General features: G+C 41.6%; 1 protein-coding gene across 1 annotated transcript in view; it reads right to left on the bottom strand.

The window, feature by feature from the left end:
• Positions 1 to 1,555: 1,555 nt before the first annotated feature.
• The window catches only part of fa2h (fatty acid 2-hydroxylase), a gene marked incomplete at its 3' end in the record, with an annotated part of 33,832 nt that continues 7,638 nt past the window's right edge, over positions 1,556 to 27,749 (bottom strand). The window contains exons 2-7 of the mRNA XM_080842113.1: positions 7,056 to 7,145; positions 3,804 to 3,946; positions 3,035 to 3,135; positions 2,488 to 2,660; positions 1,811 to 2,063; positions 1,556 to 1,626 (exon numbers count right to left, since the gene is read on the bottom strand). Of these exons, the coding sequence (XP_080698239.1) occupies positions 1,556 to 1,626; positions 1,811 to 2,063; positions 2,488 to 2,660; positions 3,035 to 3,135; positions 3,804 to 3,946; positions 7,056 to 7,145 (831 nt within the window). The remainder of the gene's footprint in view (positions 1,627 to 1,810; positions 2,064 to 2,487; positions 2,661 to 3,034; positions 3,136 to 3,803; positions 3,947 to 7,055; positions 7,146 to 27,749) is intronic.

Below are 27,749 nucleotides of genomic sequence, written 5' to 3'. Positions count from 1 at the left end.
CCCGGAAACAGTTGGTTTCTGAGATACCAAACATTCAATTGGACTGTGCATTGTGGCATCACTCCTGGTCATGGGATTGTATTGAAATACAGCAGTGCCTCAATATCTCAACACCAAAACCAGAAAAAATTGCAGTTTTTAGAGAAGAAATCTGCACGACACAGCACAACTGAGTGAGTGTTTATATATTTTTTTTAAATTAGATGGGGTTTTAAAGTCAAGGAGAAGTCTAAAACAATACAAACAGCAATCTGCATTCTTCTATCTCCATTATTTAAAAGAGTTCTGAAGAGGAGCACCCATTTAATCACAAAAGTAGTTTAATTTCTTTCTTTCTGTTTTTACCACTTCAGACAGAAACTAAAAAACTAAAGAAGGCCTCTCCAACTACCTCCAGAACCCTACCACACCTGTCTTCTGACTGTTCCCATGACAACAGGACAGCTCCCTCACTTCACATTCACACTCCCTTTTACACTTCCAAATACCTGCTTCTGTCTTTAACACACGCACTCACACGCACTCACACACACACACACACACACACACACACACACACACACACACACACACACACACACACACCGAAGAAATCGGCACGACACAGCACAACTGAGTGAGTGTTTATATAAAAGAAATTGAGATGGGGTTTTAAGGTCAAGGAGAAGTCTAAAACAATAAAAACAGCAATCTCCATTCTCCTATCTCCATTCATTTAAAAGAGTTCTGAAGAGGAGCACCCATTTAATAACAAAAGTAGTTCTTTCTGTTTTTACCACTTCAGACAGAAACTAAAAAAACTAAAGGCCTCTCCAACTACCTCCAGAACCCTACCACACCTGTCTTCTGACTGTTCCCATGACAACAGGACAGCTCCCTCACTTCACATTCACACTCCCTTTTACACTTCCAAATACCTGCTTCTGTCTTTAACACACGCACAAACACACACACACACACACACACACACACACACACACACACACACACACACACACACACACACACACACACACACACACACACCACACCCACACACACATCGTGTTCCCACTCTCTTAAAATCACATTGTCATATTTATACTCTTGTGTAGATTCTCTCAAACTCTCTCTCTCACACACAAACACACACATATATATACTCTCAATCCATACACAAATGGAACAGGTTAAGACAAGTTCATTTGGTGCCTCAAAAAGCATTCCCATACAAATAGATATTCTGCTTTAAAAAAAACTATTTTCCCATTACAGTATCCAAAATCAGTTAAATACTAACATGACACAACACTCTCCAGGCCACCATCCCCCTCATGAGATTGGAAGGCTGAGATTTCCTTCATTGTGTAATAAAAATGTAGACAAAGCAAAGCAGTAAAGGAAGTTAGGTGCACGTAGCAGGTGTGTGTGTGTGTGTGTGTGTGTGTGTGTGTGTGTGTGTGTGTGTGTGTGTGTGTGTGTGTGTGTGTGTGTGTGTGTGTGTGCGTGTGTGTGTGTGAAGGTGAATGTGTGTGTGAGACTGTTTGTGGTTGGGTTGTCTCCGGTGCCTTCCTCCTCAGAAGGCCTCTTCAGATGGGATGACTGTGCTGAAGGGGTGGTCCCAGAATGTTGTGGTGATCCCAAACCCTAGAGACACACAAAGCCAGACACGCAAGAGAGTTAGCACTCACATATACACAGTCATATCAGAACCAGAACACAGCCAGCAAAAGTGAACCGTGACACACACACACACACACACACACACACACACATTTTATAGAAACACACCTAGGGCTAGTAATGTGTCTGACATGGGATTCATCAATACCTGCTCTTTGGTGCTCAAAGTGGTGCTTCACGTGATACGCCTTGAGCCCATACATGTAGGAGTCTTTGCGTGGAGATCCGTAATGCAGGTAGTAATGGATCATGTCATAGACCACATATCCAAACAGGCCCCCCACAAACAGAGACATCCCCAACACCTCTGAGAAGAAGAACCGCAGGATCAGGTACAACGTCCCGATCACAAAGGAGGCCAGACCAGGAGGGAAGACCAGACGAGACCCATCGAATGGAGACTGAAGGGAGAGAGAGAGAGAGAGAGGCAGAAAGAGAGAGAAAGAGGTCAGTTTGTGAAAGGTTAAGACGCCTCCTTTCTAGTCCCTATATATGAGTGAATAGCAACTCAATGATTTATTTATATGGATGCCTTGTATTTTGTTAATACTAACTCTTTACTTCTTCCTGCCCATAACACTGACCAAATATGTGATCTACAGTTCACTTACTGGTGGAGCAGTGAACATAAGGCTTCATCTCATCGCCTACACTGTGCCTATACCTAGATATTATATGGATATATTTTCCTTGACTGGTGTATTTGAGCGTGTGTGTGTATTTGTGCTTGTGTGTGTATTTGTGCTTGTGTGTGTATTTGAGCGTGTGTGTGTGTGTGTATTTGTGTGTGTATTTGTGCGTGTGTGCGTTCACTGTGGTGTTTACTTTGTGGTGTTGTCCATGGAGCAGGAAGTGGATCATGATGAGATAGTAATTGTGTGCCGGTGGCGTCATGTGGAATACAAAGCGATGGATGCAGTACTCTAAGAAGGTCCACATGAACATGCCAAGCAGGAAGATCACAGGGAAACTGTACTTATTGACCAGGAGGGAGTAATCTGAGGAGAATACGATAGAAAGCAGAGAGAGGGAGAGAGAGAGAGAGAGAGGTAGAGAGAGAGAGAGAGAGAGAGAGGAAGAGAGAGAGAGAGAGGAAGAGAGACGAGAGAGAGAGAGAGATAGAGAGAGAGAGAGAGAGAGAGAGAGGAAAAAAGACATTAAGTCAAAACTAGTGTAAGGGGAGAGAAAGTGTTCAAATACTTCCAAACTGTACTGTATTTGAATGTGTGAGCATAGTTACAGTATGTCTGTGTGTGTATGCATTGACCTGGAATTAATGTGTTGGAGAATATGTGTGCATCTGTAAGTATATATATATTTATAGATATATGGCTAATGGAGTACCTTTATGTGAAAGGTGTGTGTGTCTTACTTGAAGTGAGGTGCACTCTGGTTTTCTCCTGGGCCAGAAGTGTCAAGCAGTACCAACTCATGAAGAACACCACTGGCAACCAGACCAGTGGAACCATATACCTACACAAACACACACACACACACACACACACACACACACACACACACACACACACACACACAGACACACACACACACACACACACACACACACACACACACACACACACACACACACACAGAGAGAGAGAGAGAGAGTCGGTTATTTACTTGGACAAACTAACTGGACAAATGTTTTGCATTTACAGGAGCACAGAGGTGGCATATCCTGCTCTATTACTCTGAGACAAATTCATGAGATAACTACATCTGTCATAGCTCATTCACATGACTTCTGAGATTTAGCAATAGCTACTTATCCATCCACTCCATTCACTTCGATCTCCCTGGCTAAGACTCAAATACATACTTCTACACCCTTATATGAAAACAGATCAAATAACTGGGTGTGAACTGTATCCACAATCTGACAGGGCCAAAATTGCTTCATTCGACTACTGACCTATTATTGACAGTAATTGACCTAATATTATATAGTATAGGTATATAATTAATGAGCATTGTGTGGTCCACATTTTGGTACTGTATATGTAATGTGGGTTTGTATTTGTTGTGTGTGTTTGCACGTAGTGAGTGTGTGTGTGTGTGTGTGTGTGTGTGTGTGTGTGTGTGTGTGTGTGTGTGTGTGTGTGTGTGTGTGTGTGTGTGTGTGTGCGCGCGTCTTTTACCATGACGTCTTGGTTCTGGCCTCCAGGAACTCTGACTCGAACAGGCGTATGGGCCGGTCCACAGGCTGGTGCACCCAAGCGTCATACTTCTCCCCCAGATGACCCACCTGCCAAGCCAGAGGCTTACGCCAGTCCACCAGATCCTACAGAAACACACACGCCCAAACACACATTATAAAAACAAATTACATAGACAAACACACACACACACACACACACACACACACACACACACACACACACACACACACACACACACGTGCACATACACCTGCTAAACAATGCCTTACATTAACATTTTACATTTGTTTATTTAGCAGTCACAAAGTGACCTTTAGAAGCTACTACACAGGTATATATTCTAGATGCTTCCTGGGTAGTGAGCTTTCAGCACGCTAGTTACTGAGTGTTGTTAGCAACCTGCTCTGTTAGTTAAGTTATATGATCAGCTTATGACATCCCACCATCAAACTGGGTCGACATCGGCTCACGGCAGAGAGCGGCATTCAGACTATCAGCAATACGTAAGCAGCAAGGAAGGTTCCACTGAGATGTGAACTTGGATCAATAGATCCAAGTCCAGAGTGCTAACTACACTCACGCACGCACACACCTCTCCAAAAGATTACAAAAGGTACATGGACAGCTCCTCAACACACACACACAAACAGACACACACACACACACGCACACACACATACACACACACAGCCTGACAGCCTGACTGTTCTTGGATTGCGTTTCCCAAACGCGTCATTAAGCAATCCCTGTGTACCTCTGTCTTTTCACGATGCTTGTTTAGTTGTTTAACAGAAAATGGACTCTAGCTGCCTTCCGATTAATTGACTTCCTGCACTATCTCATGGCTTACAGCAGGAGGCAGCAGACTTCAGAATAAGACAAGACAGAAGGAAGAGGGCAGGACTAAGGCCTTACACAAATTAAGCGAGAAACTGGAAGTACGTTTGGTAACATCCTGACTATGCACTGACCATGACCTACAGAGAGATTACATGTGTCTGTGTGTGTAGGGGGGGATCAATGTATCAATGAATCTCAGAACAAGCTTTGCCTCTGTGTTCCCATAGCACTGCAGGTTACAACCACATACAAACACACACACTTGCTCACACACACACATAATTACAAACTCCCCAATTCACTAACAAACATACAATTACAATCTCCCACATTCACATCAAAAGACACAAAAACACATATCCACAATTACATCCAACACAACCCAGACTAATATGCACACACCTGACACACCACTTACACAAACAGCATACCTCTCCACTGTCGTACACTTGTGTCAGTTACACAAACACCATACCTCTCCACTGTCTAACGTGTGTGTCAGTTACACAAACATCCTACCTCTCCACTCTCTAACGCGTGTGTCAGTTACACAAACATCCTACCGCTACACTCTCTAACACGCGTGTCAGTTACACAAACATCCTACCTCTACACTCTCTAACACGTGTGTCAGTTACACAAACACCTCACCTCTCCACTTTCTAACACGTGTGTCAGTTACACAAACATCCTACCGCTACACTCTCTAACACGTGTGTCAGTTACACAAACACCATACCTCTCCACTTTCTAACACGTGAGTCAGCTCTATTGATGGCCATTGAGCACCATGTTTGAATAAACATAACAAGTATTTGTGTCTCAGTGTGTGTGTGTGTGAGTGTGTGTGTTAAGGTGTATGTATGTGTGTGTAAGTATTGTGATCGAGTTGATTAACTTGAGGGAGGGAGTGGTGTGGAATGTCAGATTATTGTGGCTGCTGACAGCTCCATGGAAAGTATTTATTGCTTGATTTAATTTAATCAGAGTTCGCCAGAATCAATCAACACACACCCACTGACTCTCTCTCTCTCTCTCTCTCTCTCTCTGCAGCAGTGTAGGAGTGCAGAGAAGGCCTAGTAGGTTTAGCAGGAATGTTCAGAGGTGGGCAAGGACAAGCTCTGCTTACAGTCAAGGCAAGATGGCGGAGCCCTAGTGAACACTAACCCCTCACCTCTACCCCTCCCACACTCTAGCAAGAAATGGTTCTTCGGCTCCACTCCACAGAGGAACCCTTTGTAACTTTCTACTGACAGCCATCAGATGACAAAGCGTTATTTGAAGGCACTTTGACTTCTACACACTACACAGAGATGAGAGCTCTGTAACGATCCCGTGAGGAACTTGGTTCTAGATAACGTGGGATTCCAGAAAAGCACACATACGTGTGCCGCACTATCTGTGTGAACCCCCCTGGGAACTTTAAAATGACACAGAGGTTGTGTAGATTCCAGAGGTGAGTGGCCTGCAGGACAGTCACCTTGTGCGCCCCCCCCCCCCCCCCCCCCCCCGCCCCCACCAAATCGAGCTCCCTACCCCTTTTCGGCCATCCCCATCCCCCACTCCCTCTCTATTTCTCTCTCCCCGTTCTCCACAGACTATGAACATGAACATGTACATGTGAGCAACAGAAACCTGTAAAGATATAAGGGAAGATCTACAAAGCATCAAATGTTAGTGTCTTGTAAATGTAAAGGTAAGTGTTCTCCTCATGTATCTAGCACAAAATAAATCTGATTCCAATTGACTTCAGAGTAATATCCAGGTTATCTGCACCCCGGTGCATTTCCACGCTTCATTGGGCACATGTTTAGGTGTCCATGAGGGTTTGTTTATGTAATTATTCTTGGCAAAGCAAGACCTATTCCGCTTGAAAAAGCTTACCTCAAGACAGTTAAGCATGTCTTATCTGATTGTATTTTTCCCTTTGTAATAAAACGTACTACCTCCGTACTAAACAGACAGACGTGTACCTCCGTACCACATAAACAGACGTGTACCTCTGTGCAGGCACCACCACATGATTTGAACTCTCGGATGTCAAAACTGTTTTGTTTACAGTTGAAGATTTTTTTCCCCTAACTATGTCAAGCCCTTTTTCTTCTGTGTCTCTCTCTCTCTCACACACAAACACAAACACACTCTATATCTCTCTTTCTCACACGCACACACACTCCTTTCTTTCTCTCTCACACACACAGATGTAACCACACACTCTCTCTCGCTCTTTCTCTCACACACACACACGCACACACACACACACACACACACACACACACTCTCTCTCTCTTTCTCACACGCACTCCTTCTTTCTTTCTCTCTCACACACACACACACACACACACACACACACACACACACACACACACACACACACACACACTCTCTCACCGTCTCCAGGTCGACTTTGCTGCATCTGCTGAGTCCTGTTGGTTCTTCTTCCCCTGTGAGTTCTTTGCCTTTAATCCTTTGCCTGGGAGCCTGTCAACACATACACACACACACAGATTAGCTACACACATACATATGCAAACTCAGAACAGCTGCATACACCTACAGTCACCCCTGGACCTTCAAAACAACACTTTGGAAAAGTGATTGGCCATTTTGGAAGAGCAGAAGGCAGTGTTGTTGTAATGCCGGTGAATAACTGAATAAACTAAATATTCACAGATATAACAAGGTTTTGGTAGAGAATACAGTGTCAGTTTTTTTTGAGGTTACACTCAGGATAGCACATCACAAACATACAAATTCTGTAACACAGGAAATATTCTGCATGGGAGAGATTTACCGCTCTGCCAATTTACAGGGAGTCACACAATGGGCCTCATGCAGGGAATGACATATGAACAAATCTCCGTTTATTTTTGTTTGCATCCACAACTTGTTCTTACAGTAATCTGTTAGTAGTCAATGATTTCTGGGAATCACAGATGTTTTCTTATCAAGAGAAAGGCAAGAGAGAGAGAAAGGCAGGAGAAAATTTGACAAGTGGTCGAGAGTACACTTAATAAGAAAGGACGAAGACAGTATTTTCACATTTCACAAATTGTTTGTCCAACACAAGGAAACAGTTTTAAAAAGCTAAAAATAAAGAACACAGACTTTGTTTAGGTTTCTTTACGTAAAAGTACGTCCATTTCACGACTGCTGAAGTTCTTCTTCCTAAAGCCTTTTTTTGGTGGCATCGCTCCAATTATGTGGCATTATGTTTGTATTAGCCAATGGCACAACAACACCTGCTCTTATATAGTTTTTGCGTGGCATTACCGATGCTAATAACCAATTTATGATAAAGTGGGACTCATCATTCAGCACACCAGGTGGAGAGCGAATTTGGAAGATTAAAAACTTTTGATGCATCTGAAGTTAAAAATATGAAAATTAAGATGAAATATAACAAATACCTCTCACACACACACACACACACACACACACACACACACACACACACACACACACACACACACACAGCTCCCACCCACCTCAAAAATCAGTATACTGAGCAGTGAGTTTCACTGAGTGGCCATTAACCATTTAGTCAAAGTCATGCTGTCCAAGTCATGTGGCTATGTCAACGGTCAAAGTCATGTGGCTATGTCAAAGGTCAAAGTCATGCAGCTAGGTGGAGGGAAGTGTCTGAGATGTGTGAAACTCACAAAAATGCTGTAAAACGCACAAAACGTTACGTTCCTATCACCCTCTGTCTCAAGATATGGATAAACTGCAGTGTGTGTGTGAGGGTGAGTGTGTGAGTGAGTGTGAGTGTGAGTGTGAGTGTGAGTGTGAGTGTGAGTGTGAGTGTGAGTGTGTGAGTGTGTGAGTGTGTGAGTGTGTGTGTGTGTGTGTGTGTGTGTGTGTGTGTGTGTGTGTGTGTGTGTGTGTGGGGTGTGTGTGTGTGCAGATTCATACCAATTTTCAAAATCACTGCACACCTGGGGGAGGCAAGACTGTCCCCTTTAACAACTTTCTTCTCAGTTCCGTAATTTATTTTTCACATCCTTTTTAATGAGTCACTTTTTCATCTTCTCTTGAGAGAAATGGCACTTCCTGATTTACCATGATTCTTCTAATCCAGCCTCCTTGGGGTTAGATTATTTTGATTAGGTGTTGGAAAAGCACCACCAAAACATAATGGAGAACACTCCAGAGACAGTGCATAGTTTTATAACATGCAAACACTTGTCACTATCATGCAAACACTTTTGTAATAGTAGCCCTGAGATTTTTTTGTGTTTCCACTGTGGTCATCTAAAAGCCCATTTGATAAACACCTGCTTTGTTAAACAGATAATCCTATGGAAATGGAGTGGGGCCGGGATACAGTGAAGAAGCCTGCTGATCTAATCACAAGGTCAGCTTTGACCCTAAGACCAGAGGGGAAGAAATAGGCGGAGGGAAAGTCATCATGTGTGTGTGGACATATATCCTTAACCATCATGACTTGACAATAAAAAAAAGAATGTGTGTGCTGTGCTATCTTGTTTTGGAGGAAATGATCAGTCACTGCAGTGAGATTGTAACATTTGATAAAACTGTTACTATTTTTAAGTTGACAACTTCTACCGTCTGATCCGTCTGTTCTTCAGTCTTACATTTACTGCCCTGACTGCGGTGAGCCTGCAGTGCCTGCTTACGACACCTTTGCAAGGACATTTTGTCACAGCTGTGGCATTGTGGGAGAAAAAAAATCTTTGCTTCTGACAAACTGCACACTCAGGAGTGTGATTTGTACTGAGAGCCAAACCTCTGGCACAGCTATCAGCCCTACATAAACACCAGCAGTTCAGAAACGTAAGGCAGGCCTCAACGCTAACCTGAGTCAGGTTTCGGTTCCAGTCCTGGACTGCCCTCTCCCAGCTCTGTTGAGCCCCTTGTGTACACAGGGGGTGTGAAAACCTCTCCCACAGCACATCACGCCATAAACTGCCAGGATACACACCATGGATTTGTTTTCGATGTATGACGTGTAGCATGTATACAGTCTAGTACTTAAATTGTACAAACAAGCCTTTTCACTGTCTTGCTATTGCTCCTGGAGTATTAGGAGTAAGAGGGAAAGGTCCAGGTTAAGGTTTATACTCCCTAAGAGACACTGTCACCTCTGACCACACTGAAAGTCACATCCTAAGTAGGACCAGAGGGCAAAGCTCTATGATGAAATTCAAACAAAGGAAACCTGGCAAGAGATTGTTTTAAAACAGAAACCCGTCTCTCAAACAACGAAACACCTTACATCAAAACAAAACACATGCCATTTTCTTCCTGGCGGTACAATGGGGAGCCTGAATGCAAACCAACCAAGACTAGAAGGACCTGATAATCCAGGTATTAAAGATGATTCACCATCCCCACATACATTCACACACAATGAGTTACGACCGTATTTGTGGGAGTGATGACAATATGTGTGGCTGCATAGTTCAGCCAGTTATGAGGAATAGGTTGTGACAAGTTGTGTGTTTGTAAAAGAGAGATATTTACAGTGCTGTGTGTGTGTGTGTGTGTGTGTGTGTGTGTGTGTGTGTGTGTGTGTGTGTGTGTGTGTGTGTGTGGTTGTGTGTGTGTGTGTGTGTGTGTGTGTGTGTGTGTGTGTTTGGGTGTGTGTGTGTGAGTGGGTTCACATGTTTATGGCTTCTAAGTGTATATTACGGTGTTTGTGACCCTGAGTGAGTGTGTTTTAATAGTGTGCATGTTTATGACACTAAGGCTGTGTGTGTGAGTGCATCGGCAAAAGTAAAGCACTTAATGACCTAAGATGGAAACACCCATAAGCCTACGTGCAGCTGACCACCTCACAATGTTTGCTCTGGACACACCCACCCACCAACACAAACACATACACACAGACACACACACACACATACACAAACACACACGCATACATATATGCATCGGACAAATATAAAACAGCATATATTCATAAACCCAATTCGACCCTATTTTGTCAAGCGCACACTTAATGTAACATACACATGTGCAAACACACACACACACACACACACACACACACACACTCACGCACATACACACATGCAGATTGAGAAATATGCATACGCACATAAACACACACACACACGCACGCACACACGCACTTCAAAACAACCAACCAGTAACAGAACACTCTCATGGGTGTTGCAGGTGGGAAAAAAAACACAGGTAGCTATAGTATCTGGTAACTATAGTGAAGAGTGGTTAACTGGTTGTTATAGTTACAGTCTCAAGAGGGACTCCTGCACTCTCAGCAAGAACACTCTAAACTCACATTAAACAGACTCCACACAAACTGAACACAAACCAGGCACAAAACACACGCAACTGTTGAGCAGGGAGGGAAAAAATGACAAAGATCAACCCATGATGCAATCAGAAATATTCACCAAATAACCTTCCACGTTCTTGCGCGGAATCATCGTTATCGTCACTAACAGGTGACCTTTCCGTGGGAGAAAAAGGGCTATTGATAGACTGGGAGAAATGTGTAGCCTCACACTCTGGGTACCCCTTAGCCTGGTATGAGTCAGCATAACCCACAAGGTGCATCGCCAGTTGGGGCAGATGTGCTCTCGGTAACCTCAGGCCTCACACCTCCCACACAGTGTGAATGATGAGGACAATGAAGCGGTTAACAATCAGCAGTCATCAGCATATGACTGGTCCATACCCTGGGCTTCTAACTGCTAGTCCTGGATCACATGAGTTAACGATGGCCTGCATTGCACAACAGCAAGGGCCACAGTCAGCAGGCAGAAACAAATGGTCTCAGTAGAGGTGAATTGAAAATGACATTGTCAGCTGCAAATTGCATACGGTTCGACCTAAAACACTGCGCAAGTATTGTTTTCTGTGAAAACGATCTAAATGCAAAGCATGCTAAACATCTGCAGCCATGGACCACTATATCCTGTAAGTGGCAAGACTGAGCTCTATTTTGTGGGTGCATCCACATGTAGTAACCTTGTACTGTGTGCATGTCCGTTTGTATGTGCAACCTGTGTGTATGCATGCACATTCAATGACTCTCCGGATACCTCTCCCTCTCTTCACTGGAAAGTAGGGCGTGGTTTAGCTCATTGGATGATGCACTTGTTAAAAAAAAGTGTCAGTGTATGTGTGAGTGTGTGTAGGTGTTTGTGGTCTATCACTACACACATTTTGAGCCTTCCACATTTGCACAAAGCATTTATTGAGACATGAAATCATTGACCTCTCTATTATTTAGCACATTCTTTTACCGTAAGCTATGAAAAGCGCACACACACACACACACACACACACACACACACACACACACTAATCCTGAAACATAAACACAATAACTATGCCTTAAGTCTATTACAAAAACAAAATAGCATCACACACACTTAGGCAGACAAACAATTAGCATTGTGCCGGCCTTTCTGTCGTTTCTAATTTTCCAATTCCAAGATCCAGTCAAGGCCGTGTGTCTAGTCAGCAGGTAGTGGATTACGCACTCTCGGTACTCCAAAGTTAAAAGAATAATCCATTTATTTTGATTCCAAAAAGGTGAACATAAACGAGTTTTATAATTTATACAATAAAGCAACGTTAAAGACAATAAACTAAAAAGGCTAAACTAGTATCGAAAAGTGGTAAAAAAAACGTATGTTTTACCCGCAACTAAACCCAACATTTGCTACCAAGTCATCTCCTAATTAGCCAATCAGGTGACGCTAGGTGGCATCTAATGAGCGGTCCAGGTGACATCTAACAATTATCCTAAACTTCAATGAAATGGTAGTCTAATATGCAGATAAAGAAACAATAGGCAAACATAGAAACAGTATAATCACATAACACAACCAAAGTAACCCAGGGGAAATGCGTACTTTAAATTAAGACAAAAATGTCCAAAATGGCTACAACAAGCATTCTTAATCAAGTTTCCACAGGCAAACTAATGAACTGATATATTCATCAGTAACTTACGGCTCGCACTAAAAACTACAAGATTGAGGCCCCCCAAGTGATCTTGTATATGCCCAATTGTGACATAAAGTACACGTTACGTATACCTGTGTTGACAAAACATTGCTCTTAATTCTATCACCTTTAGAACTGGGGTATAGATCTGGATAGAATTTAATCAGGACCACAGCTGTTCCAGAGTCAGTTGCTATGGAAAGCGGAAGAGATAGTGTTTGAAATGGAGCACATTGGTGTTGGCCAGCTGATTTCATACAAGCACTTGCCATATGAAATGTTCCTTTTTAATTTACTCATTGGGTTCCTTCATCTTGTACCTGTGTGGAGTATAATAATGAACACAGACCACAGGTGGCTGTAAGCAGAAAGATGTTGTCTCAGAGTGCCAGTGATTCAGCAGTTTGCAATAACATGTCGACATAGGGCCATACTGGAGCCCTCACACACACTCCAATCCATATGACTTTAACCTAAAGCTCACACAAAAGCTCAGCTTTAGCATGTATACACTATCCGCCTTCTAGGCTATATCAGCTCCATATACCCAAAATGACATGCACGCGCACACACACACATACATAAACACATACGCATGCACACAAACACACACACATACAAAAAAGTAGTCCAGCTTCAAAACACCACGCGTCCACTCTCAGACTACAATCATCTTTCAAAATTTCTAATTTCTAAAACACATCCTATATATATACTTTCCAGTGGTGGTCCATCATCAGAAAATAAATGTAATAAAATAAATAATATTTTCTTTTCATAAATATGTATTAAATTATTCCCCATAGTCCATTATCTTCATTTCATAGCTTCCAGCGTTGTTAATTTACGCTAGAGCTTTCATCCAATCATATTTCAGCTATCATGTGTTGCCACGCTCCGAGAAACCTTCCCCGAGAACAGAAATCTTTCCTGAGGCCTTCAGAATTCACATTGAAGGCCCGTGTACATCTGATTGGTTATCACAACTGGCTGTTTCAGTTCATTTAAGTTGAATGAACTGAAACAGACAGTTGTGACAACCAATCAGATTTCGAGTTGGCGACACTGGGCCTTCTAGAAGGCCCGGAAGATTTCTTTCCTCGCGTTGAACGTGACACGTAAACGTCCTTTGATTGGATACTGAGGCAGACCGGTGCAGTGCTTCAGTGCTCAGTTTAGCTGGCTAATGCGAAAACGACGTACATCGGTTTCAATGCTTATTATGCTAGTTGTTTCAATTGGTAAGACTAAATATAATTACATTAACCAACTCAAATAAACTAGTTTACACCAACTTGATAATTCCAGTTTTTGATACAATTACAACGCCATTTTCAAGACGGAACTTTCAAGAAAAACTGGATATCGTGAGGATGGGAAGTTTAATGAAACTGCTTTGCAGGTGGGACAATGCGATGTTTAGTGGACAAACTTGTTAAAGCTCACATAGACTACTTTCGGTGGACTTAATAAAACTTTGTAGACTAATCCCTGAAAATCGCCTTTTATTTTTAAGTTGTGACAGTAATATCCAAGCGATCATATAACTGACAGTTTACTACTCTTAATGTATTGTTAATACGGGTGTATTGATTTTAAATGCTCCGGAAATATTAATAAAGTCTGTTGTACTCGACTATGTTAAGGTGATGCAATGCTCACTTATACTGCCAAATATAATGGTTCGAGAGCCATGGCGTCATAATGATGGTATTAGGAGGTGGATTCACTCAGTTTAACATCGTGTAGGACATCGCTGAAGGCCTAGTCGTGAAATGCACGGACCGCCACTGATACTTTCTAATTTCTAAAACATATCCTATATATATACAGCCGCGGAAAAAATGAAGAGACCACTTCAAAATTATCAGTTTCTCTTGTTTTACTATTTATTGGTATGTGTTAAAGTAAAATGTACATTTTAGTTCTATTCTATAACCTACTGGCAACATTCCTACCAAATTTCAAATAAAAATATTGTCATTTAGATCATTTATTTGCAGAAAAATGACAATTGGTCAAAATAGCAAAAAAGATGCAGTGTCTTCAGATCTCGAAGAATGCAAAGAAAACAAGCTCATATTCATTTTTAAACTACACAATACTAATGCTTTAACTTAGGAAGAGTTCAGAAATCAATATTTGGTGGAATAACCTTGATTTAAAATCACAACTTTCATGTGTCTTGGCATGCTCTCCACCAGTCTTTCACATTGCCGTTGGGTGACTTTATGCTACTCCTGGCGCAAGAATTCAAGCAGCTCGGCTTCTTTTCATGGCTTGTGACCATCCATCTTCCTCTTGATCACATTTCAGAGTTTTTTTTATGGGATTCAGGTCTCGAAATTGGGCTGGCCATGACAGGGTCCTGATCTGGTGATACTCCATCCACACCTTTACTGGCCTGGCTGTGTGGCATGGAGCATTGCCCTGCTGGAAAAAACACTTCTCAGAGTTGGGGAACATTGTCAGAGCAAAAGGAAGCAAGTTTTTCTTCCGGGACAACGTTGTACTTTGCCTGGCTGAGGTTTGTAAAAGACCATAAGGATTGAACCAAAGCGGACTGGAAGGTCTCCTAGTTCGTCTTCTCTGATGAGTCCAATTTTCAGCTTTGCCCAACACATGGTCGTCTGATGGTTAGAGGGAGACCTGGAGAGGCCTACAAGCCACAGAGTCTTGCACCTACTGTGAAATTGGACTCATCAGAGAAGACGAACTAGGAGACCCTCCAGTCGGCTTTGGTTCAATCCTTATGGTCTTTTACAAACCTCAGCCAGGCAAAGTACAACGTTGTCCCGGAAGAAAAACTTGCTTCCTTTTGCTCTGACAATGTTCCCCAACTCTGAGAAGTGTTTTTTCCAGCAGGGCAATGCTCCATGCCACACAGCCAGGCCAGTAAAGGTGTGGATGGAGTATCACCAGATCAGGACCCTGTCATGGCCAGCCCAATTTCGAGACCTGAATCCCATAAAAAAAACTCTGAAATGTGATCAAGAGGAAGATGGATGGTCACAAGCCATGAAAAGAAGCCGAGCTGCTTGAATTCTTGCGCCAGGAGTAGCATAAAGTCACCCAACGGCAATGTGAAAGACTGGTGGAGAGCATGCCAAGACACATGAAAGTTGTGATTTTAAATCAAGGTTATTCCACCAAATATTGATTTCTGAACTCTTCCTAAGTTAAAGCATTAGTATTGTGTAGTTTAAAAATGAATATGAGCTTGTTTTCTTTGCATTATTCGAGATCTGAAGACACTGCATCTTTTTTGCTATTTTGACCAATTGTCATTTTTCTGCAAATAAATTATCTAAATGACAATATTTTTATTTGAAATTTGGTAGGAATGTTGCCAGTAGGTTATAGAATAAAACTAAAATGTACATTTTACTTTAACACATACCAATAAATAGTAAAACCAGAGAAACTGATCATTTTGAAGTGGTCTCTTAATTTTTTCCGCGGCTGTATATAGGATATGTTTTAGAAATTAGAAATTTGGAAAGATGATGGTAGTATATATATATATATATATACAGTGGTGGCCAAAATTATTAGAACACTAGACATATTTAAGAGTTTTCAGTTGTTTTTGTTGAATTGGCCATTAAAATACCCTAAAAACTAATTCAATATCTACAAAGTCATCATTATGCTCTATAAACCATAGAATAGAGCCATCATAATGAGATTTAGGTCATTGTCAGTACAAAAACAAGCTAGGCCTTTTTCACTGTCAATTTCACACAATCATGTTCCTGCACAGAAGAAGTGAAATTACTTGTGTAATCATTGTCAGGTGTTATTGCGGTTAAATTGATGGTGATGCAAGAGTCTCAGGACACAGCTCGGCGATTCTTTTGAATGTACAAGGCCTATCCTGCTCATTAAGTGATTGGTAACATCAGGGTTTTGTCACTGAGGCCACACCACCAAATGGTATAGATCCAAAGCCTCTAAAAGCAGTCTTGAAGCACATGTTGCTCTTTGAACATGGCTAAGGTGAAGAGGGAGCGAACGAGTGAGCAACGGGTTCGAATAAAGGCTTTTTTTTTATGCTGGCTGGAGTTACTGCCGCATAGCCAAGAACTTGAGATGCAGTCCAAGCACTGTAAAGTACACTTTAGACCACCATTGCACCAGAACCGAAAGGGGAGAGGTTTCAAAAAGAAACTCTCAGATACACAAGTGAAGCATCTCAAAATTCTCAGTCTTCAGGACCGAAGACAGACTTAACAAGAACTGTGTGACGAGATCAACATCACAATGACTAATGGTGCAACAGTGTCTTCAAGAACTGTCCGTCGGAAACTGGGAGAAGAAGGACTTTTTGGCAGAATAGCAGCAAAGAAACATTACTGAGAGCGAACAGTTGAGTGTAACGCCTGAAATTTGCAAAAGAACACAAGAAATGGACAAAGAAAGATTGGTTTTAAGTGCTGTGTACTGATGAGTCCAGGTTTGAATAGTTTGGCAACAAGCAAAGCATGTGTGTTCCACGAAGTTAGGGGGAGAGATATCAAAATTAGTGTCTCTTGCCAACAGTTAAACGAGGAGGGGGTAGTATTATAGTGTGGGGTGCATTTTAAGCCTTAGGAACAGGTGACTTTGGCTAAATTGACGACATCAGGAATACAAAAGTATACCATTACATTCTGGTGAGGCACGGAGTTCCTTCTTGGAGACGTCTTATTGGGCCTGGATTTACAGGACAATGACCCTAAACATTATTTTAACTATTGCCGGATCTACTGGCGACAAGGAATCTGCTGGAACATTGAAAATGATGGACCGCCCCTCTCAAAGTCCGGACTTCATACCCATCAGGCAAATTCAGGGCAAGTTGGAAAATAAACTTGACAGATCTATTGTAAATTCCAAGGAAAGCCTTTGGCTTGAGTTGCAGAAGGCATGGGATAACATTAGTGTTGATATTCTCAAGAAATATATTGACTATATGCCAGAGAGATGTGCTGCTGTAATTGCTGCAAAAGGTGGGCGTACCACATATTAAAGTTAAAAGTGGATAAAAACAATAGGACTCACTTCATCTGATATTTGTTGTGCTCAGAACAGCCATCTGCATGTTTCATGAACATTATGAAATTAAATCATGTTTTGGAGGCAAAAAAAAGGTAATTATTCACAGATCTGTCAGGTGTTCTAATAATTTTGGCCACCACTGTATATACACTTAAAATGCTAAACAGCAGAAGTTCATGGCACTACAAGGATCTCATGGTGAAAAAGTAATTCAACTTCAGACCTCATTGCCACGATCTTGACCACTTGGTGTTCCATATAGTAATGAGTGCATCTGCTGTGCATTTCCACTGTGTGGTAAAATACTGGATGCAGAAAAAGCCTTTGACTTTTTTTAGTTTCCATCTCTGAGGCTGGACCAGGGCCATGGCCCAAATGCTTTAGTTCGGCCCTGGACTGGGGCAGTGCCGAATAGAGGCTGTCCAAGGGGCTTTATGAAAGAAATGCAATGCAAAAATTAAACCCAATTCATTTCAAAACAGGAAGGTTAATGTCACCTTCCTCTTTTGAAATTTCGTGGGTTTCCTTTTTTAAAAAGTTGCTAAACAGCGGTAATGGCTTTGCTTGTATTTGTAAAGAAAAACTCCATGGATTTAACATTTGTGATATTCATTTCTACAGTCTATGGGTGTTGTGTAATACAAGAGCTCACCCCAATGACCGTTTAAACAGATGAGGAAGCACACTTACGTAGGCTACTACTTGACACGTAACATGAGATGACACATTAAGTATGCTGAGTGCTACTTGAAAATCCTGTCGGTGTCAAAATTCTTGAAACATGTTATATCTGGTTACTAAATGTTGTCCATAAGCATGTGGAGCGTACAATGACATCATCACTTGTTACGTCTGGATATGTGTGAATGGCACTTAAAGCAAAACTATGCCACGATTTGCCACTTTTTGAGGTATGTTTTTTTATAGGCAAGTAGTTTTGGTGTCATCTTCAAATTCATGTTGATGTTATATGGTCATGTGAAGGACCAGTAAACACATGTATCGTTCCCACTAGCCATCCAGGATATGCACACTGTAGTTCTGTGTTCCAGGTCGGAATACCCCGGGAAACAAAAAAAGGCTCTTACAGCACTACATTGCCAACTATATTGCCAAAAGACACAAGTTAACATGTTAACAAGCTTTCATCAGTGTCTACTGTGCTGTTGGTGGAGTTTGCAAGGTGTTTGCCTGCCTTTAAGGTAGTGAGCTCTCTTGTTTTAGACCAAAACTCCTTACTGGTGCTTTAAATAGGTTAACAAATGAAGTGTGGGCTATTTGTGGCATGATGGGACAACTTAGTTAGCTACTGTAAACTGGCCAACTCATCGGTTTTGATTGGAGAGGCACACCCTTAGAGCAAAACAATGTGTCAATGTGCACGTTTGGGTACAATTCCTTAACGGTTTACCCCAAAAACCTAATGAGATCTGTTTCTTAAATTGTGTTAGGGTGTAGAATGGTAATAAACACAGAAGTGCTTGTGCCACTCTGTACAATAACCCTGTCAGTCTGATTTTAGAGAGAGATGATGATACACATGCTTGACAGAATAAGCAGAAAATGTTGCTGCATTATAGCACAGCAACTGTGGCATAATGTACATTTAAAGTCATATTTTCCTTTCAGCCTCCTGATAAATAGCAGTAAGTGATGAATTGATGAACTTCTGTCTGACTTTTACAAATTTAGGATTTACAATTCTTCCAAAGAATGTTGACTCATTCTAAGTCATCTAACACATGCCTGATATAAGTAGTAAAATCATCATAGGCACAGCAGATTACTAATATCTCTATGACCCATCTATTATCTAGAGTGAACTTCACTGAGTTCATCTGGGCTCACCAGTCACTGATGACTCACTCACTCACTCCTTTGAAATCTCTCTCTCTCTCTCTCCTCTCTCTTCCCCTCTCTCTCTCTCTCTCTGTCTCTCTATCTCTCCCCCTCTTACACACACACACACAAGAAGGGGTGGACTGATAGAGAAAGGAATGGGAACAAGAGTCTGGGAGAGAGGAGCCTTGTCAGGGCTGGTACCAGAGGAACAGAGACATAGGGTCTAACACAATTTGTGTGTGTGTGTGTGTGTGTGTGTGTGTGTGTGTGTGTGTGTGTGTGTGTGTGTGTGTGTGTGTGTGTGTGTTTGTGTGTGTGTGTGTGTGTGTGTGTGTGTGTGTGTGTGCGCATGTGTGAGAGAGAGGGAAGTTGTAATCACACGCCAAACATACACACACACACTCACACAGACCCGTTCCCCCTGATTAGTCAAGGAGTTGTCTTGGTCCAGTTTTGGCTGTGTATGGTACAAAACTGAGTTCATGCCCTCTGAAATTTGTTAACTCCATTATAGTAGTCACAGTCATTGTCATCTTTTAATTATAAGAAGTCAGAACGCGGTCAGATTTAGAGCAGGACATACATGTAGTCACTTTTTGGAAGAATTGCAGTCATTTGCAATAGCGGATATTGCAATTGTCAAATAGGAGTTGTTTTGTGTCACTGTTGTATAAACATTCCCATGCCCTTGTCGTCTATTGCTTGGGGGTTGTGTTAATGTTGCAATTATACTCCTGTATTTTGACAACAGACTAAGGAGATTCCAAACAACATGACCACAGGCTGCGGGACCTCATTTCATAGGGCAACGAGCTGTGTGTTATGCGTTTGATGTAATGCCATACATGAAAGGGAGGGATCGAGAAGATTTGTCATTTGCACTCACAGGATACTAGATTGTTGGTGTGCCTTTGAATTTTTATTTTTTGAGCCAATCATATTCACATGAATTCTGACATGACAAGTGACAAGTGGTCATCAGTGTGTGTAACAAAAATATTTAAACTGTTAAATTGTCATTGTGAAATGATTAAAAAGTCTTCCAAGTTCAATGCACACCAGGTGACCAGTGATGAAAAAAGAATGACAGGGAAGGAAATAATGTAATAATTGCTGTAATAATTCGGTTGCATTCTTCATTTGCATTTAAGCAATTTAAGTTTTACACAGAATATATTGGCCAATAACCCAATATAATAGGCTAATAAGGCTACAGTTGCAATACAAATTATTCCATCCCCATTGGGTATTAGGCTTATTGGCAAATTGTTTTTTTTTTTTATTGTTTTTTTCATAAACAAAGTAGACAAGAACAGTTGAAATAGTTCAATAAAACTAGTATTACCATGGTTTTCATCCAAATTCAAAACGAAATGCTACTTTTAATCACTACTGCAGTTTCACAATTATTCAACCCCCTCTCTCAAGCACACCTGGTGCAACTAATCAAGGGCATGATTTGTTCAGGTGTGCTTGAAATAGAACACATACAGTCCTGCTCACCATTATTGGCACCCCAAGTGAATATGAGCAAACAAGCTATGAAAAAATATGTCTGCTGTTAATCCTCTTGGTCTTCCCCTCAAAATATTCATAAAAATCTTCATTGAGGTAAAACATTTTATAGAAATAAATAAATAAAGACAATAAATAAATATTTTTCCCCAAAACATGTGTGCCACAATTATTGGCACCCCTAGAAAAATCTTATAATTGAAATCTAACTGAAGTATATTTCCAGTCATGTTTTACATTTTTAAGTTCACCTGTTTGATTAGGAACTCTTAAGAGGTCAACCATGATTTCCTTTTCCACTGGCGTACAAACATGAGGTGACACAGGCCAAATTCCATTAGTCATTCATCACTATGGGAAAGTCCCAAGAACACAGTGACGATGTGCAATAAAAAGTTGTTGAGCTGCACAAATCAAGAAATGGACAAAAAAAAAATTCTAAACAGTTGAAAATACCCATTTCCACTATCATGGAAATAATAAAGAAGTTTAAAGCGACAGGAGGTGTTAAGAATCAGCCTGGAAGACGACGTGTGTACATTGACCCCACGCACTGTGAGGAGGATGGTTCGACTGGCAAAATAATCTCCAAGGATCACAGCTGGAGAATGGCAGACATTAGTTGAGTCTTGCGGTCAGAAAGTCTCCAAAACTACCATCAGACGCCACCAACATCACCACAGGTTGTTTTGGAGGGTTGCCAGAAAATAGCCTCTGTTGTCAATCAACAACAAACTAAGTGACTACAGTTTGCCAAATGTAAGTCAGACTTTCAATGGTGCCGAGTTATATGGTCAGATGGGGCCAAAATAAAGCTTTTTGGCAACAAACAACAAAGGTGGGTTTGGCGTGGACAGAAAGATAGCCATACAGAAAAGCACCTCATACCCACTGTGAAGTATGGTGGCGGATCTTTGATGTTATGGGGCTGTTTTTCTTCCAAAGGCCCTGGACATTTTGTTAGGATACATGGTATCATGGACTCCATCAAATACCAGCAGATATTAAATGAAAACCTAACAGCCCCCTCCAGTAAGCTTAAAATGGGCCGTGGTTGAACCTTCCAGCAAGACAATGATCCAAAGCATACCTCAAAAATCAACACAAAAATGGTTCACCGACCGAAGAATAAAGTTTTTGCCATGGCCATCACAGTCCCCTGACCTAAACCCCATAGACAATCTGTGGGATGAGCTGAAGCCGAGTCTACAAGTGTTGACCTCAGAATCTGAAGGATCTGAAGAGATACTGTATGTAGGAATGATCTCAGATTCCGTGCCATGTGTTCACCAACCTCATCACACATTATAGGAGAAGACTCAGAGCTGTTATCTTGGCAAAGGGAGGCTGCACAAAACATTTAATTAAGGGGTGCCAATAACTGTGGCACACATGTTTTAGAGAATAATATTTTTTTAATGTCAACATTTTTTTTTTTTTTTTTCAATTATTTTACCTCAATGAAAAGGTAAGATTTTTATGAATATTTTGAGTGGAAGACCAACAGGATAAACAGCAAGGACAGGATTTTTTCATAGCCTGTTTGCTCATATTCACTAGGGGTGCCAATAATGGTGAGCAGGACTGTAAATACCTGGACTGGCTAGAGGTTTGTTGAGAGTGACGTTTGATTGCATGTTAGAAATATGGCTAAGTCAAAAGAATTGTCCAAAAAGTTCAGAGAAGAGATCATTGCCTTGCACAAACAAGGAAAAGGATACAGAAAGATAGCAAAAGCACTGAATGTCCCTACAGATACAGTTGGAAGCATAGTTTGCATGTTCAAAGTTGAAGGAACAGTGACTTTACTACCTGGACATGGCAGAAAGCTATCAATGGCTGCCACCAGATTCCTGAGGAGGCAAGTGGTCAGAATGGAATTCTGTTCTATGAAACTATTCTGGCCTACAGTGAAGCATGGCGGTGGCTCTGTGATGATCTGGGGCTGCTTTGCTGCCTCTGGCACTGGAAACCTGCAGCGTGTAAAGGGCATGATGGATTCAGTCAAGTGTCAGGAAATCTTATGAAAAAAGGAATGCCGTCTGTGATTAAGCTGAAGCTGGACCTTCCAACGGGACAATGATCCCAAGCATACCTCAAAGTCCACCCAGGCTTGGTTTCAGAAGAAGAATTGGAAGATTCTAGAGTGTCCGTCACAGTCGCCTAACTTGAACCCCATCAAAAATCTCTGATTTGAAGTAGACAGTTGCAAAACACACCCAAGAATATGAATGAACTGGAGGCCATTGCCCTCAGGAACGCTGTCAGAAGCTGGTGTCTGGCTATGCATCACGTTTGCAGCAGGTCATAAAAGCAAAAGGGTGCTCTACTAAGTACTGAAGATGCTTGTCATGATGGGGTTGAATAATTTTGAGACTGCAGTAGTCATTAAAGGTAGCATTTTGTGTTGAATTTGGATAAAAACCATTGTAATATTATTTTCATTGAACAGTTCTTGTGTAATTTGTTTATTGCAAACAGCTGAGAAATTGTATATTTTGCCAATAAACCTAATGTGCAAGGGGGGTTGAATCATTTTGATTACAACTGTATAAGGCCTATTATAACTAGGCAACCTATATGATGATGGCGATTCTTAATACTTTGCTGAGAGACTTAATGCATTTTTAGAAGAGTAAAGGGAGATCGAGGCGTTGATTGGTAATCTTAACTGTGTTCTATGACGTAAAAAAGAAGAACAAATTTTAGCTTCTCTGTCTCACTTTTTGATGCACAAATGAATGATAGGCTCCTGGATTGTCTGTGTAGCCATTTGGTAGGTCGTACGTATTTGGTTGTGTTATGATCATTTAGACTCGAAAGGCCACTGCAAAACCAGAGATTCAGATTGACATCACCTAGCTTCAAACAGGTACACTTATCCATTCTCTTTCTCTCTCTCACTCACTCACTCACACAAGCTTACCATTTACAGACTTCTCCTCAATGTCAATGGTTAACTGTTATCAATTTGGTGCCTGGCTACGCTGGTGAACGAGTCAAACAGATAGGAGAGGACAGTGACCTCGTACACACACACACACACATACACACACACACACACACAAACACACACACGCGCACACACACACACACACACACACACACACACACACACACACACACACACACACACACACACACACACACACACACACACACACACACACACACACACACACACAGAGATCAGATAAAGAAGACAAACCACTGAACAACATTACTGCTGTGGTTCGCTAGTGGACTTGTCAGATGTTCAGGTAGCTCAATACTGTTCTATGCATGGTGGCCAGAGTGAAGAGAGGATCGCAGTGAGTAAACCTCACTCCCTTACCACTTTAGACAACAGACACTATCACCCATGGACTTTAGCCTCCTTGCTAGCACGCCGCCTGTGTACCAGGATGTGGGTTCGAGTCCAGAGCTCGACTGTGCTTCTCACAGTTACTCTGGGGCTTTCATTCAGCACCGACTCCTCCTTGATAGCGGACAACCACAGACTGGACCAGGTCTTGGTGTCACACAAATCCACAGCAATTAGCACAGTATAACCCACTGTCTGTTCTCTTAAACAGCACAGGCTTTAAAAAAGAACCTACTGAGGACAATTAACTCACTTTAAAGAATATCTTCCATTGAGCATCCCTGAAAGGGAATTTGTCAAAAGTCAACAGATCAGTGTGTCAGGACACTAAGGACTAACACAGTCATACTGATTGGAGGACTGTAATACTCCTGAAGATCAGAAGACTATGAGGCTGTAACTGGTTATGAGACTAGTTATAAGACACATATGTATTGAAATTAAGACTAGGCAACCATATACATAACAGTACAGTGGCAAATGACAAAACTGAACCGTCTCATAGTCCAACCCTGCCAGTTCAAATGGTGACCATAAGAACAACTTATCAGCAATCGGACTGAGGAGAAGAAAAGAGCAGTGAGGATCTGGACATAATAATAAGTCCTCCATAGTGCACACCCAAGGCACACATTGCACAGTGCACATTAGTACGCTCTACAAATACACACATGCATGCATGCATACACACACGAATACACACATGTACACATATGATTACCCATACACTATCTACATACACAAACTCACCTTCCAAACACATACACACACATTATTAATACACCAGTATACTCTACACATACAGTACTGTGCAAAAGTTTTAGGCAGGTGTGAAAAAATGCTGTAAACTAAGAATGCTTTCAAAAATGGAAGTGTTAACAGTTTATTTTCATCAATTCTTCATAAATTAACAAAATGCAGTGAAGGAACAGAAGAAAATTCTAAATTAAATCAATATTTGCTGTGACCTGCCTTTGCCTTCAAAATAGCATAAATTCTTCCAGATACACTTGCGCACAGTTTTTGAAGGAACTCGGCTGGTAAATTGTTCTAGCATCTTGGAGAACTAACCACAGATCTTCTGTGGATGTAGGCTTCCTAAAATTCTTCTGTCTCTTCATGTAAACCCAGACAGACTCGATGATGTAGAGATCAGGGCTCTGTGGGGGTCATACCATCATTTGCAGGACTTTCTGTTCTTCTTTAAGCTGAAGATAGTTGTTAATGACATTGGCTGTATGTTTGGGGTTATGTTCCTGCTGCAGAATACATTTGGTGCCAATCATACGCCTCCCTGATGGTATTGCATGATGGATTAGTATCTGCCTGTATTTCTCAGCATTGAGGACACCATTCATCCTGACCAAATCTCCAACTCCACTTGCAGAAATGCAGCCCCAAACTGGAAAGGAACCTCAACCATGCTTCACTGTTGCCTGCAGACTCTCATTATTGTACCTCTCTCCAGCACTTCGGCGAACAAACTGCCTTCTTCTACAGCCAAATATTTCTAATTTTGACTCATCAGTCCAGAGCACCTTCTGCCATGTTTCTGCACCCCAGTTTCTATGTTTTCGTGCTTAGTTCAGTCACTTGGCCTTGTTTCCTTGTCGGGGTAGAGCTTTTTGGCTGCAACTCTTCCATGAAGACCACTTCTGGCCAGACTTCCCCGGACAGTAAATGTCTGTACCTGGGTACCACTGGTTTCTTCCAGTTCTGAGCTGATGCCACTGCTTGAAATCTTCCGATTTCGAAGGTAAATAAGCTTGATGTGTTTTTCATCAGCTGCATTAAGTTTCCTTGGCTGACCACTGCGTCTACGATCCTCAACGTCTTCTTCAAAAGAGCTTGAACTGCACATTTTGAAACCCCTGTCTGCTTTGAAATCTTTGTCTGGGAGAGACCCTGCTGATGCAGTATAACTACGTTGTGTCTTGTTGCTGTGCTCAGTCTTACCATGTAAATGGATAAAAAAAAACATTTATTGTCTACATTTTTCAAAGCATTCTTAGTTCATAGCATTTTTTCACACCTGCCTAAAACTTTTGCACAGTACTGTACATCCGTAGATTTTCTAGTACATTCTAGTCTCAGCGAAGGACTAGTAGGCTACATGCCTAACCTGGTGAATCAGTATCACCAGTGTATGTGCAATGATGAAAAAGGCTGCCAAAACTCACAAGTGCCAGGGGCATGTTTTCACCATACTTTTAAACGGTCTTATGTGGTATTCGAATTTAAGAAAATTAAAATAACGCCACAAATAATGTACATCAAACAAGATTACAAAACAGGGGTTTCATGTGACCCTACAAAATATTCTGAGAAGAATTCATGGCTGCTTATATTCAGAGAAGAATTCATGGTTGCTTAATTAAAGTATGTTATCAACCAAGCCAATTACGTAAATGTCCTGTCCTAGCCTGGATACCAGATCGAACTTAGCCCCGCCCACAACATTTGAGGTCTGGAAGTTTGGTCTGGCATTGCTCTGTTGAAGAGAAAATATGCCCGACCAAAAACACTACAGCCAATCAAATTGTCAGGGCGGGGTTTATACGATGCTGGACAGATGATCAACAGTAAAGTAATGAACCACGTCACCAAAGAGCCCTTGGGTTGAACATGCTGCCACAGAAGAGCTGAAAATGTGAAGATATTGCCATTGAGTCTGTCATTCCTACGGGATTCGGTGAAAATGTACTTTATCAGCTATGTTATAGTCATACTAAGTTGCTCTGATTGGTGGTAGGTCTATCCAATTGAGCGAAGAGGCATTTCTTTTCCTGGTTCGGTTGAAACACGCCCCATAATCACAGCTCAATTGGAGCAGTATCAGACTCATATTCTGACTAGAATTATGAGTATAACAACGTCAGGCTAGTCCTGTCCTGTACAATGCTGTGTATACTGGTGACGCCAAATCAATCATGTTGGTGGTCATGATGGTGGAGATTAAACTGAATAGATGTCTTTTTCACAGCATTGATTTGTCAGACACAGACACATTCATAGCTAAAATAGATTATACACTACAATCATTCAACAACGTCGGGTATTTAAAATATGTATGAGATGGCAGCAGAGTTTTTGCATATTTTATTTATTGACATGACATGTTTAAGGGCTGAATTATCTCAGTGGAAAAACACACACACACACACACACACAAACACACACACACAAACACACACACACACACACACACACACACACACACACACACACACACACACACACACACACACACACACCCCCACACACACACACACACACACAGAAAGACACTTTTACATTTAGTCATGTAAGGACCATCCCCTACACACACCTGTAAAGACTGCCACCTGACACACATCTAATCATACCACCCTCACAAT

The sequence above is a fragment of the Sprattus sprattus genome (assembly GCF_963457725.1).
Source record: "Sprattus sprattus genome assembly, chromosome: 7".
In the NCBI taxonomy this organism is placed as follows: domain Eukaryota; kingdom Metazoa; phylum Chordata; class Actinopteri; order Clupeiformes; family Clupeidae; genus Sprattus; species Sprattus sprattus.
The sequence above is the reverse complement of the archived record's forward strand: the minus strand, read 5'-3'. Positions and strand labels throughout refer to the sequence as shown.